We start from the raw sequence: 14341 nt of genomic DNA, 5'->3' as shown, positions 1-14341 counted from the left end.
TTTATGGCAGTAAATGATAATTAATAATGCATATATGACTAAACTTTTTAGATTTTTTTACATTTTCAGCTCTACGCACATCAGCAAATTTCCGCTGTCGGCTGCAAAACTGTTTCTTTTAATTCCCATTTATTGATAGCAAAACCGATAGCAGCCGAATCTGAAGAATAACTATCCCCCTTGAAATTAAGTTAGGTATCTCTAAAAGCTACGATAATCGTCGTAACTCTGTTATAGCGTAACCGTAGGTGTGTGGCGACTCTAGCAAATATGTATTGTAAAGAATATTTAATTCTTTTTCAGCTGTTTAATCAGTTGCCTGTTGTCTGAGGGTGGGTGTGTGGGTTCCCCCTCCAGGAGTTATCTCCCTTTCAGCGGGCATCGTCGCTCGTTTTGCGGGTACGCGTTGTGGAAGTCAATTGTGTTTACATTCTTTGAAATAACAGCATAATACACGTACAATTACAATTTTGTAACAGCTACTTAAATTTACCATGTGGACAGTACATTCTAGGTGGTTAACAATATTTTTGCTCAGTGCGGTAACTAAATTTTCCGTTTGAAATTTCTGGTCCTTAGGTTTCTACGACAGTGATACAGATCAGTGGGCAGAGACTTTAGCCAGGTAGGTAAAGGGGCATCGCTCTTCAAACCCTGAATTGATGATGGTTTTTCTTTTCGTGCTCGTAAGAGAAGAAAAGTAAAGAAAGAAACCAAACATTACACTTATTTTTTTTTTAAACCTCGTCCTGGAGAACACATTTGTGCGCTTTCCGCAAATTGGATACCTTACTATTGCAGGGATGTATTTTTGAGAACTGCTGGCATTACAGCTGAGACACAGATACTTCCAAGCCCCCAAGTAATTTTTTTTAAACTCCATTTCCAATCTCTTCTGAATCAATCTTTCAAGCAGACGACGTGTTGCTTGAATTGAAGTTCATTTCATTTTGCGCAACTCTTGAAAAAAACTGGCCTCATGCAGCTGCGGCGGTCGTGGTAGCTGTTTTCGGAAAATCGTTTCGTAACTTTAGAACTGATAATCAGCATGTCCATCGGTCATGTTGTCAATGACGTCAGAAAGCTCCCCTTTGACCGCCGAAGCCGACACTGGTGATCCACTTAGACGATCATTAGGACCAACAGGCTGAAAGTTGACCGAAGTTAAAGAGCAAACACTCGATCGCTGGCCGTCTCACCAGGTCGCGAACCCCCCTCACGCCGCTTCGTAGAAGCCGCAGCACCTAAGTGGCACTTACTTATCGGGGCTGGAGTGACGTAATTGCCCTATCGCCTCCTCGCGGTTCTTGTGCTTGACCCTCCAGCAATGAGTGTTGTGTTGTTTAATTAGGTCACACATCGACAAGTGGGACGGGCGTCAGTTGTAATGACTGTAAACCTCCATAACGTGAGGCCGTTGCTATGGACTGGAGGTCAAGATACCTTTGGGATAACTTATAACAGGTTTTTGCGAAGCTATACAGGTATCTCGACGCGTTTCAGAACCTCCCCACTTCCTCCAGGCAACGATTCTTGGGGATGGAATGCGAGAGTTGGTATCCTCTGATCAGCATTGACTACCCTACACTGCCCAGTGGAGAGAGAGAGGATTAATACGTATTACAATATACTAGGCTCTAGGTCTGAGCGCAGATACCAAGCGATCGAAAACTTGATTTCTTCCCATCTTAAGTGCAATCGGATATATCTCTCTCAAACACACACGTAGTTGGAAGGACGCGCAGACTCCCAGAATGGCTTGAAATGTTTATTGTTGGATTTTTTTTTTTTTACATACATAGGACAACTACATATTTCTACATATAATAACGCATGTACAACATAATAAATAGAACATCTTACTTTTATTCGGTATGATATACCACTGTACAAATATAGCGGAGCAGCATGCACAATACGGAGACATTTAGTAGCTGCAGGTTAACTGAGCGAGATGGAAAAGCTGTTATCAGAAAAATCCACATACTATACGTCAACTGTCTTTAGCATCCGTCACACTTCTTGTTTTTGAAATTGCCATTTGTGCAAAAATTTTCTTAATTACAAGACTCAAAATATTGAAGTTTTAACATAAACCTGCTTGATAACTTTGTGCAAATACATGTCCAGTATTCGGTTTTAAAAATGCTATCACTAAGACTCTGTATGGGCTATAGGCCAGCATGCAAACATTTGCTCTATTCCTTATCAACATTAATAGTGATTTAAAAAGAAAGAGGTTGGTGAGCAGTGGCGAAACTGTGTCTTGCCGTCCCTACGTTTGCACGAAAGCAAACAGAGGAAATCATGGAGACACTGTAATGCTCTGGAATAAACTGCAAACTTAATCAAATCTGTCGACGTTCTAGTTTGCTAGGTGGTTCATTAAAATGCTTCAGGTTCTTACGAAGTCAGGCAAGCTTGTCTCTCCAGTCTAGTATTTTATCTCTTTTAAAAATAACTGTAAAAATTTTTGTGAAACCATTTATTGTACACGACGACACCGCGAAGAGGTTCGGATTGCTAAAAACTGCTCCATGATGGCGATATTTTAAAAAAAAGTTTCCATGGATATCGCATATTCCTACTGCAAATTTTAAAAATGCTTATATGGTCTTTGCATGCTGTAAGGTTTAAAAAATACAAATAAAATTTGAAAAGGCGAGTTAACCTATATAGATCTTGAACATTGTGACTGGTTGTTATCCATTATTTGACCAGTGACACACGCTACCACCACTTGTATACACGTTCGTGCTAGTCGTCTGCTTACTGAAGTCAAGTAGAAGATCGGCAGCTCGTTCTAACATTATATTGTCCACTTACATATGTTTAAAGGAGGCGGTGCTGCCCCCCCCCCCAAAAAAAAAAACAAAAAAAAAAAAAAAACACTGCTAAACACGAAAGTAGATTTTAAGCTGGAATGTAAAATCGACTGTGTTTGTTAAGACTTCAAACTGGCCTCAGATTTGCATGTATTCAATAACTCTTCCGAAAAAAAAAAAAAAGCAAAATTAAACCCCCAAAACAAAACCAAAAACAAAGCACAAAGTCCGTCGAAAAAAACTGAAAGATGCGTGATTAGAAAATACTAAGTATACTAAGTTATATACTAAGTATATTAACTGACATAGTAACGACATCACGTTATAACGTTGCAGGTCGCCAAGGGAAGGGGGTGAGTACAAGGTTAGTTGGTTCACATGAAGAAAAAGCAGTTTTCGTCACAGTTCTTCTACTGCCAAATCAACACTGCTCTTCGTTACGGCCCGATGATCTTACTTTCGTCTGATATCCCGCCGGCGGCGGGGGATGCGATTGGGGTTCAGCTGGCAAACGCACCTGCCGCTGGAGTTCAGTCTTTTGGAGAAGTTACGTGGGCAAGTAATGTGTAAACAAGGATCGTTGGAAGCGGCGGAGGTCGTGGTTGTAGCCTGAGTGGTGGTAGTGGTGGTGGTGGTGGTAGAGGAGTCAGGGACAACCGAGTTATCCGCGATGGTTGAGCTAAACCTTTCTAGTTCCCATTGGCGCAGTTCTTCCCTACTAAAGTTTGCAGCACCCTCAATGGAGCTCTTCAAAGTGCAGCTGAAAAAAAAGTCAGTAAATAACGTTTTCAAATGTGTAAAAAGATCAAATTTTGGAGCTTGAAATGATCACCAAATACTAAAGGACATACACAACATTATTGTCCGTTGAATCCTTATTTTAATTCAGTTTTGAACCTCGTAGCGCTAATAATCTTATTGTTCGTTGAATTCTTATTTAAATCACAGTTCTGAACTTCACAATACTAATTACATTGTAGTCATCCTCATCTTAATCGAAGTGTTGAACCTTTGTTGTTTTCGCGTCACTGTCGGCGGTGTCCTCAAAGTCTAAACTACACTCACGAGTCAATTTTCTAAGCATTTTTGGATGTCAGGCGAAAAGCAGGTTCATGTACTTTAATAATTTACACGAAGGAACGTGAACGGCACACCATACGACCTCTCACCTGCAGCTCTCGTTATCGAAGATGAGTCGGCAGCTGCGATCGTCCTCATTTGGGCAGCACTGCTGCACCTCCAGGCAGACACAGGCGCAGCTGTTGGAGTCCCAGCGCTGGTTGTGATAGCACTGCTGGATGCTGCGGCACTGGCACTTGCACTGCTGGGGAATGTATCTCTGCTTTGCGTTGCAATCCGTCTCACGCAAGCTGCACACGGCCCGACAACTCAGGTGGCGCTCTACCGTCACACTCTCCATTCCCTCCCACCTCAGGTTGATGGATCCCGGAAACAAGTACCTGGCTTTGAGCACCTGATTAGACAATTAAACCACAGATAAAAGTCCAGCATTACATCATTCCGCTAAAAAGAGGTAAACAAACAAACAAACAAACAAACAAACAAACAAACAAACAAACAAACAAACAAACAACTTTTAAAACCCCAAATAATAATTTTTACACGAACAAGAAGAGGATATATATATAAAATACGAATAACCGAATTACAAAAAGCAGAGGCAGAAACTGAGGTCTATAGAGGAAGGACTGGCGAACATAAAATTTGTGAATGGACCTTTCACGTCGAAGGGAATAAATAATATTCTTATAAGCCACATGACTTGTACAAAAGTATACATTATTTTTAGCGACACTCACATTGTAGACCATTTGCTCCTTGTAGAGTGGTTCGCACGTCAGGAACTGGACGGGACAGCACCCTCCGCATCGCTGTACCATGGTGCACTCCGGGTAGTACACCACCTGCGTGTCCGTGTAATTGAGGGGAAGGCGTACGGTCATGTTTCGGGGAGAACAATCGTCTGGAGTGGCCATAACTCCGCCTGCAAGGAGGGTAAAATGTCAAATCCTAAATTGCAGTTGTCGTCCTAATGCCACTTAGTCTTTTCGTAATTCCAGGAACTAGGGATCATGGTAAAAACGTGTTTCGGTGGAGTGTTCAGATCTTGAATTTTGCTGCGCAAATTTTAACCTTAGAGTTGTTTGAATCTCATCAACACTTCACATGCACGCATACATTTTCCGAGCAAACTTTTCTTTAAGCAAAGGGGAGAGGACTGAGGTGAAAGAGTTACAGAAAATAGTTCTTTCACACAAGAATTGTTAGATACTGAAAACGGTGCGATGTTAACTTACCTCCTGAAATGACTCTCTTTCCATCGGGTGTAGTATATGGACTGAAAACTGAAACGAAAAATAAAACTCTTCTAAAGAGATGAAACACCCATCTTCATGACAGTCACGGCGTTCGTACGAGTCATTCAATCTCTCTCTCACACACACATACACACACAGAGCGAGAGAGAGAGATATATATGCTAGTTGGTAGGCTATCACTTTATCTTTGAAAAAAAAGAGTAAAACGTACTTTCCATATCCAGAAAAAAAAACAAACTGAAGTAGCAATTAAGTAAAATTGCAGTAAAGGATGTCTCTTCATCTAACGCCCATCCAAAGAGGAGAAAGAATAAATAGTTCCTAAACTAAGCAGATGGGGCAGGCAGCGAACCGGCAAACTTACTCTCTGATTCTGCCACGGGACGGCCATCGCGTTTAACAAGAAGTCCAATGAAGTCATCTACGCTGTGTACACTGGCCATCAGCTCTTCAGCACTCTGCGGTCCTTGTCCGTTGGTTCCATAACCTTGTTGCCCATGTACCTGTCAAGACAGAAACGTTAGCAAGGCGTGACATAAAACGTAAATACTGCGTTTATCATATTTGCTCGAAGTGTGTTTGAATGCTTGATTGTTCGCCACACGTGGGACTTTATATTCCTAGTAGAAACCCCATATCCCAACCCCATCCCAAATGAATACGCGATCACCTGAAGCGGCTGTTCTCACTGAAAGGATTAGTGATGGCAGATTACCTTCGTCATTACTGTCTGTTATCATTGTATCTTAACTGTCTTCTGTACTTCTTCCGCATCATTGTCCATCTTTCTGTTCCTTTGCGACTAAAGATTTTTTTTTTATATCAAAAACTGAGTGCTTTCTGTATAACCACGATTTTGCCCATCATCATCATCATCATCATCATCATCATCCAGACAAAGAAAAGTAAAAATTGTCATGATCCGAAACACGAAGAGTTGTCATCGCTACGCCTGTTTGCCTGGCGCACCAGATGCCCGGTGACATGATGGTGCAGGGGTATGGGAAAGGTAGATCAAAGCTTCCGTTGTGCGGTAACGGATGGCTCATCCTGACCTCCCTCTTGACGTGCTACCGACGTAGTGAAGCACGGATGTTCCGCTACTGAGCGACGTCGGTATCAAGTTGATCAAAGTGAGACCATCTGTGAGTTCACAAGCACATACGGCTGACGTCATCTGTGAACGTCTATCACAACACGCCCATGCTTGACCCGACTCTGCTCGTTAGTACAGGTCAATTCGGCCATGACGTCAGTTCTGATTTCTTTTAAAACGATTTAGGAGAAGCCTTCGAACTTTGTCCTATGGGTTTGGCAAAACGTTCACATTGTTGCTGTTGTTGTTGTTGATAATAAAATTAAACGTGGAACCAAAGACCCTCAAAGTGACGAGCGGTGAGGCGAAGAGGGCAGTTCAGGAAAGTGTGGTGGAAACTTGAAAGAGGTCATGTGCCATGCTAGTGCCTGCGGCTTTATTTTTATTTATTGTTATCCACCGCCTGCTAACTACTTATTTTAAAAAGTGCAGGCTGGATGAAAAGTATTTGCATATTTTATGTCACAAATATCATCGAACAGTTTTTTAAATATAAAACAGACATCATCATAAAAGGGCTCTATATATATATAACTGTACATGAGAAGTCTACAATACCCCTTTGTAGGTTCTCACTCAGTACTCATCCTTGAGCCAAAATTCTAAGGAACCTGTGTCACGCTGCTTGCCACACCTGTGTTCAAACTTTTAATAGACATTACGTGGATTCACGTGCGCGTTTGCACGCGTCCTGTAGTCACCATCTGCTTGCTTGTTATCTAGGTTCATTCGCAGAAATGACTGACATTCCCTCACTGACATTCCCTCCATTCATCCCGATCTCTCTTCGCTGACACTGGCATAAAACGCACTCAAATAGGCGATGAATAGCATTAAATTTAAATAAATAAAGCAGCAAGCATAAGGACAGCACAGCAGTCGTTTCTTGGAGCAGACAACGTCGGTTGGCTTCAATTACGGGCCATTGTTATGCTCACCCGTGGCTTTAATAAGCTATTCAGCACCTACAGATCGACCAAAATCACAGCAGACATTCTGTTCCTCTAGAACTCGGACCACGTGCAACTTTTTTGGTACAGATTTAGCATCGACATAAAGTCAGATGCCATAGGTCGTGGCTCAATGATGATGGTGACCTTAAAAAAAGCAATTAACTTCTGAAATCACCCACCTTCCCATTATCTTTTGAAGTCAAATGCCATTGACTTAAACCTAATTACGAAAATACGTTACTTACACTTATATATCATTAATATAGCTATTGGAAATGCCTCATCGCGCAGATGTTAACAACAGATTGGAAGATTAAGGTTTATTATCTCAGCTGCAGTTCACAGAGCTCGTTAACAGCCATCACATTTGAAGTGGATCTACTATGGTCAACCAATCCCTCTTCCCCCCACACAGCCAGGCTATACGGTGCCGATTGACACCACAGACACGACGACAGAGTTGATTACCAGAAGTGGATTGACCGTGAAGTTTATTGCCTAGCGAGTGAAAACATGGAGATTTGCCAAGAAGAACACTGTTCACCCAGTCAGAGAGAGAGAGGCTAGCTATTGGTAAATGTTTTTGCGAGAAACTCAAGTTGTTCAAAGGAAACGTGTCCTGCGTTTAGCTTGTGTATTCGGGTTTTTGAAATGTGAAAATGCGCGTTTTGGAATATGGCCATGCACACCCGTATCCGATTAAATTGTTTGTTTTCGTTACTATTTCTGGTCGGTATGGTTATTTCACGAAATCATGATTCTCAGCGCAGAGTACGTCATCCAAAAACATTTAAATGGGTAGATTGGAGCCAGACCCGTTATCCCCATGGGGTCTGCTGGCGTCATACCTGCTATCTTGACATTGACCGGGATGGAGAAGAGGAGAGAGTTAGTGGGCAAAAAAGTTTGTTGCTCAATCTCGCTTTTTTTTTCCCCTCCCCGCACGTGCGCATAACGTCAATGCTTGTGCCATGAAAGTCTTCAGGGTGGTAATGCTAGAAGCAGCTATCACCGCCTATCAGCACCGTATATTATGGGGCTGCCTTTCGCGCCAGAAGTGATAGCAAGGGAAAGCCAATCGCTCGGCACCGCGAGCATCTTTCGAGGGCGAGCGGCAGATGAAGCGGAGTCTGTTTTTCTCGTTTGATGTATGGCGGCCTGCAGCGAGTCGTTGAGGTTCCATGCCGATCAGGTGATAAGTGAAATCTCAGAGGTCTGCAGGGAGGACTCGAGATCGAGGTGGGGGAGCAATAGGTGCATGTGCACTGCTACAGAGAGAGAGAGATTGCCTTCCAATGAACGAATAAATAAACAAATTTCTGTTCATGAAATCTTTTGAGAAATGTGTTTATTCTTTAGGGCATTAACCTTTCAAGATGTTCTTGCACAATTTCGTACAGCATTTCCAATTACACGCACTACCAGTATAAAGTAGCATTATGATTAATTTTACAGTTGTTTATTCTTCAGATCTAGAATAACAGAAACAGTGCCTCCTCCTTACATCGAAGTGGTCTAACATATATATCTTAAAACATTAATTGAACATTAAAACAGATCCTTTGGTTTTCACACACTACTCATTCACCATCAAATTATTAATCTGCTATTATTGTACTATGGACACATAGATTCCTCAACTGTCTGCAAAAAATACTTTAAGCAGGAGGAATTCAAACACAATTTACAGAGATAAAGTTTTACTAAGCAGACTCTGAACTATATTTGACTTGTAGTGTCCCTCTGCCAGAGAAGACAAACAACAACTTCCCTACCACATGATACACCTTGATTGAAACATAAAGTTATTATTGTACTTGACACCTACGACGTCATCTCCCTCTCTGAAACTTCCCAGTCACTTATGCTGCTAGCTTCAGTCCCATTCTCCTATTCTCCATCACCTTTCATCTTGCTAAATCAGATACTCAGGTGACTGATGTGTATGTGTTTGTGTGTGGGAGTAGGGGAAGAGGATGAGCGATTTCCTCCCACATGCTCCGGTGAGCTCCAACCAGCGACTCTCAGCTCAGATGTCACTCGCACCAATCATCAAAAGAATGAGGATTTAACTTCTCTGGAGTATTGCCGTGATGAACAGAGTGGGTCTTGCATGGTTCATCAAGTGTATGCCCTTTCTAGCCGCCTGCACATGGACCGGACCTTTGGAACGCAGTAGATAGGGAAGGAGGAAGTAGGAGAGTTTGCACGATTCGAGTAACAGAAGCTGGTTGTCAAGAACTTTAGTCCCATCGTCTGCAAACAAAACCCATCACTCGAATATTTCTTTTCTCATCGTGGTTACATTATGTGCAAACGTATGCTAAAGTTTCAACCACCATATTCGGTCGACTCGGTGAAATCATTTAAAGCTGGCATAGCATCAGACTTTGTTGAAGCTTCTGACTGCGTCTCAGTCGCTGGTGTCCACTTCTCAAGTTCCAACCCAAGCCCTATTTTTGGAGCTTCCATCACAGTTTGTTGATCTGTACAGCGCGGTCAGCATGTGTACGTGTTGGGATGGAGGTGGGGGGCTGGGGTAGGGGTAGGAGGAAGCAATTACTGAGACTAACAGCCCTCGCCATGAACAGCCCCCCTCCCAAAGATGTACTGCAGCGCGCAGGAAGCGACTACCGCGTGGTTCTGGCCGGAAAGTCAAAAGGTCACTTGTGGTCGCACTATGTTGCCCCTTCCCACGGACACAGAATGGGGGCTTTGTTGAAAGTTCGGTTCACAGACTTCTGTACTCTCTGAAGTTTGGGGTTGGATAAATCTCTCAAAATGGCGATATTCACCAATCGCATAAGGCCAACACGATATTCTTACTCGGTTATTTTTCTTCCTGTAATTCGTGATGTTTCCCCTTGTTCCTAGCAACCCCTTGCTTCTGTTCGATTCTTTTAAAGCAGAAATGAAGTCAGAAATACACGCACCTCGTGAAAGTCTCACCTCGCCGCAGATGCGTGCTGGATGACATGTTTGCGTCTGCGTTAGTTTCGGCGTCAAAGTAGTTTGTGCTTAAGCAACCCCTCCCTACCTATGTGTAGAGGAAGTGGACACTTTCGCTTATTCCGTCTGGAAATTGATGCTAACCTATCAATGTCACCGAAAATACGGATAAAGCATACGCAGTCTATGTTTACTTTTGTTTACACAACAGTGCCAATTGTTCAAACACTCCAGCCTCCAGCTGGCAGAAACAAATAAATGCACGTATCGTCTCATTGATTTCTGTCTATGGCATCATTCAGCTTTCTCGAACTTTCCTTTTTTGAAATAACGATATTAATAAAGTTTGAGGAACAGAAATACATACTTTCTATTTTAAGATTATTTTACGCAGTTTACTGTTTAAATGATATTACTAAAAAATATATCAGGCGTCCCATTTAAAAGACAGAGAGGCTGTGCACACGCGTAGTAAGCAACAGAACGGCAAAGCTGAACCGACTAGCTGTGGTTCTTCAACAACAGAAGCAGCATGACCCACTCCTCCCCCTTTCCCCAGCCAGCTGTTGTGGACGTTAAATGGCTCAGCATCTGTTAAAGTGGTTGTTACTGTTTCTGGACTCTCTAGAGAGGATAAAACACTTTCCAGACGACCTGTGTATAAAGAGTAGCGTAGATTTATACTTTTCCGCATCACACACGTGCTCATCAACACCTAATTTCACTTATTTACCGAAATTTTCAAGCAACAATCCACTGCATGGTGTTTTAGTGTCACATTTTTTTATTTTTTTTTTTTATATACGTTTTCCTTCAAGCATTTCCCCAACTAGAAAATTCTAAAATAATGCGTTACACTATCATTAGAAAGGGTGGTGAAAATATTGTTTAGCCTGAAATGTAGACATAATATACTAATTGCTGACGATGATATTTTTGATTGAAATCCATTAACGGTTACATGAAAATCTGCCCGAGTATAGCTCAACTATCAAAAGACGAGATCCCTAGTTTTAAGGCTAGAAACCTTGTCTAAGCTGACTGAACTGCTCGTGAACACATACTCTCATCAGCTTCCGAAAACTTCACCAAACGTTATCAAGGCCTCTGAAAAAGCGCACGGCGTTTTAGGATCCGATTTATCTTCCATAACATCCATTAACATACAGGCTCTAAACAAGCAAAAAACTGTGTAAGAGCGAGATATCAATCCAAATCCAATCATGTACCTCCATTTATAACCACAAGACATACAAAAGCGCAGACGACCTTGTGTAAAACAAACTAAGCACACATTTATCCGTTGCGGCTGTAGGCTTAGAAGGTTGCAGCTGGGGTCAGATGCTAGGTCGATGTTGTGCATCAGCTGTATGGCTAAAACAAAGCAATTAGCTACAGGCGTGTTATTTTAAAATCTCGAAAGCAGTTGACCATACAGCTCGTGCTATAGCCACAGTCTTTCAAAAGGTTTCTACGTAAATGCTCCAGAACCCTAAAAAAGGACTTAAGGGAGTCAATTAGCCCGCAAATCACTTTTAGTGCTTGTCAATATTATCAAAGAGAGCTGACTGACTTTGCTTTTATCATCCAAGAGCATAGTAATGCCCTGGCTCTTGAAGTTCTATCTTGTGGGGACAAACATCAAACCAAATATAATTAAAAGTGTTAATTGAGTGGATAATGTTTCGGCTAGGTTAGAGATTTAGCTCACCCCTCTCCCTCCCCCTACGCCAACCACACGTTTCGTGTGTTTCAAAGTAGTGGCTGGTCAGATGATGCAACATCTGTTTGCTAGTCTTCACCCATTAGTAAAAGTAAACAGCGAGGTCGAACATGCTTCTCAACTTCGCCATACTGTCCACCTTTTCTCTCTCTCTAATGAATACTCTTCTCTACTCCGTCACATTATTCACTCCTGTCTCACGCATTCTTGAATACTAATGCAAACAATCAAGCGCGTTTCTCTTCCATGTGTCTATCCACTCCAGTAAATCTCACACAAAAACATATTAATGCGTCGTACCATCCACTCAAGTCTCACGCCCTCTTGTATACTTCTATGTCACCAGGCCTGTTGTAACATACAGAGAAAGCAGAGATGACTTTTTTCCAGTGGTCATTCGAGTTTTTCGTGCAGACGAGCTGAATGCCTGACTCACGCAAAGCCTTACTGTGGCGTCATGACGTGAGCGATCTGTGATGTACGTCTAACGGATAGACGTACCACTGCTGACGTCATAATGGTGGTCGTCAATGCAACTTCCGTTGGATGACTTTCCAATGAGCAGAGGATGCCCACAAGGCTTACGAGCAAAACCTTATACGCTTACTAGCGTTTTACTGAGCGAAACACTCAAGCAAACAAACAAATAATCGTGAACGTTAAGATATTAACACAGAGCGCCCTGTGTAGGGAATTAATGAGGCCCAATAATGTACACAACTCAGCAGATAGTGTACAGTGTTTTATATGGATTATGATACCTAGACCTCAACCGTTGACGCACTGTAGAAAGTTGAGCTGTACACGAAGGGATTTTTGCGGTCAGTTCTTTTCGGTCTTCTGAAAGGAGTGCAACGGATTGATGGCATACAAGTCTAGCACCGCTGGGGTGTGTCAGCAGCAGTTAGCAGCGTCACTGACACTCGCACGCAAACCTCGAAACAAAAGACAGGTCAGTGCAGACACTGCGAAATAAAGCGGAGAAGTGTCCGAGTACACCAAAGCACAAGATGTTTGATTGTGTAGCGGTTTAACTCCGCCTGCTTTTCAGAACAAACACAGAGGGAAAAAATTAATTATACTTAACTATACCATTTCAGAAAGGAATTTTTTTTATTACATTGAACAAAATGTTAATCTGGGAGGAAATTAATATAAATTTTGATATCAAGCTAGCTGCTAAAGTGTTTTTCGCAACAGCAAAATTACTCAGGCAGCATCTGAAAGGACTCACAATGGACATTGTTTGTACCATGTCAAACCCAGGTCAGTATGCTTGGCTGAACGAATGGGCACTCCTGAAAGATAGTGTCATACGGGGCTAGCGAAGTAGGGAAAAAAGAGAAAGATTTCCGCTCAAATATCGGTAAGCGTCAACCCAAACAGAATACACAAAATATGGAAAACTCGAAGAAGCGATGACATTTCAGCGGTCCAGGTGTATGGCCCGAGGGGATAACACTCGATCATTAGAGACCGACGAGCCCCAGCACTGCCAAGCTGGAGAACTTTTGTTTACTTTTGTTTACACACAAATTCGACGGTCTTCGTTATGAAGGACAGCGATGACCTAAGGTCTGCTCCGGGCACTTTGAAGCTCAGATCACACACACACTTCTAGGACAATTAAAAGAGTGAGTACAAACTAAACCATCATCAGTGCACTGAGTCTCAAAGAAGACCTCTATCCGCCTCTCCGTCTCAACTCCAGCAACCTAAGAAAAATACTAAGCCTCAACGTCAAGGGATCACTGACGCAATTACGAAATAGTTATTTGAGACAAAGTACTAGTACTTTGATTTTCCGTTGGTTTGATCATCCAGCCATATCAATGCTGGTAGGATTCGTTAGCAATCAATTTAGTGAGCGTTCAGGATGACTCTGTACTATTTTTCCTGATCGATGCGTTTACTGAAACGGTGGCCAAATTTAAAATCTCGTGGTCATTCTCTTCTTATGATGATAATGATGAAATCGATGCTTATTGATGGTGATAATCTAAAAATATCGCAATCCCTTTCTGTCTTGGATACAGGGTATTATAAATGAGGGGCGAAATATGAAAAAGAGCACCACAAATGTAGTTAAGCATTCAAAACAATCGTATAAGGAGGATTACTTACATACATACATATTCTATCGATCTGTGTTTGTAGTTTTGTGAAAAATAGCGGGGGTTATCAAAATCATTTGGATTGATCCTGGAAGATGAAAGTAGACAAACTTTTCAATAAGCTGTGGGTAACAAAACTAGGAATAGACTTACCGATAGGACAAGTCCCAATGCGAAAATCCAGAAAGCAGTCATCCTGCTGTATTCTGCCTTTCTTTGAGCTTTAGACAAATCCACAACTGTGTATCGAGATTGGTAAGCAACTCCCTAGATTGAGTATTCCCTAGTATGTATAGTGCCCCTTACTCTTCGCTCGCCTTTTATCAACCCTCCAGCTCGCGG

The 14341-nt window shown here is 42.1% G+C and overlaps 1 protein-coding gene across 1 annotated transcript; it reads right to left on the bottom strand.

Moving 5' to 3' along the window:
* Nucleotides 1-1753: 1753 nt before the first annotated feature.
* On the bottom strand, nucleotides 1754-14311 carry LOC112559184 (balbiani ring protein 3-like). Its single transcript, XM_025230193.1, has 6 exons — nucleotides 14153-14311; nucleotides 5529-5667; nucleotides 5144-5191; nucleotides 4646-4830; nucleotides 3995-4299; nucleotides 1754-3585 (listed from the first exon to the last, which is right to left on the bottom strand). The coding sequence occupies exons 1-6, from the start codon at nucleotides 14192-14194 to the stop codon at nucleotides 3279-3281; spliced, it is 1026 nt and encodes a 341-aa protein (XP_025085978.1). The 5' UTR covers nucleotides 14195-14311; the 3' UTR covers nucleotides 1754-3278.
* Between the last annotated feature and the right edge of the window lie 30 nt (nucleotides 14312-14341).

This window comes from Pomacea canaliculata, linkage group LG3 (assembly GCF_003073045.1).
Source record: "Pomacea canaliculata isolate SZHN2017 linkage group LG3, ASM307304v1, whole genome shotgun sequence".
NCBI lineage: Eukaryota > Metazoa > Mollusca > Gastropoda > Architaenioglossa > Ampullariidae > Pomacea > Pomacea canaliculata.
Note: the sequence above shows the minus strand (reverse complement) of the source record. Positions and strands in the feature narration are given on the sequence as shown.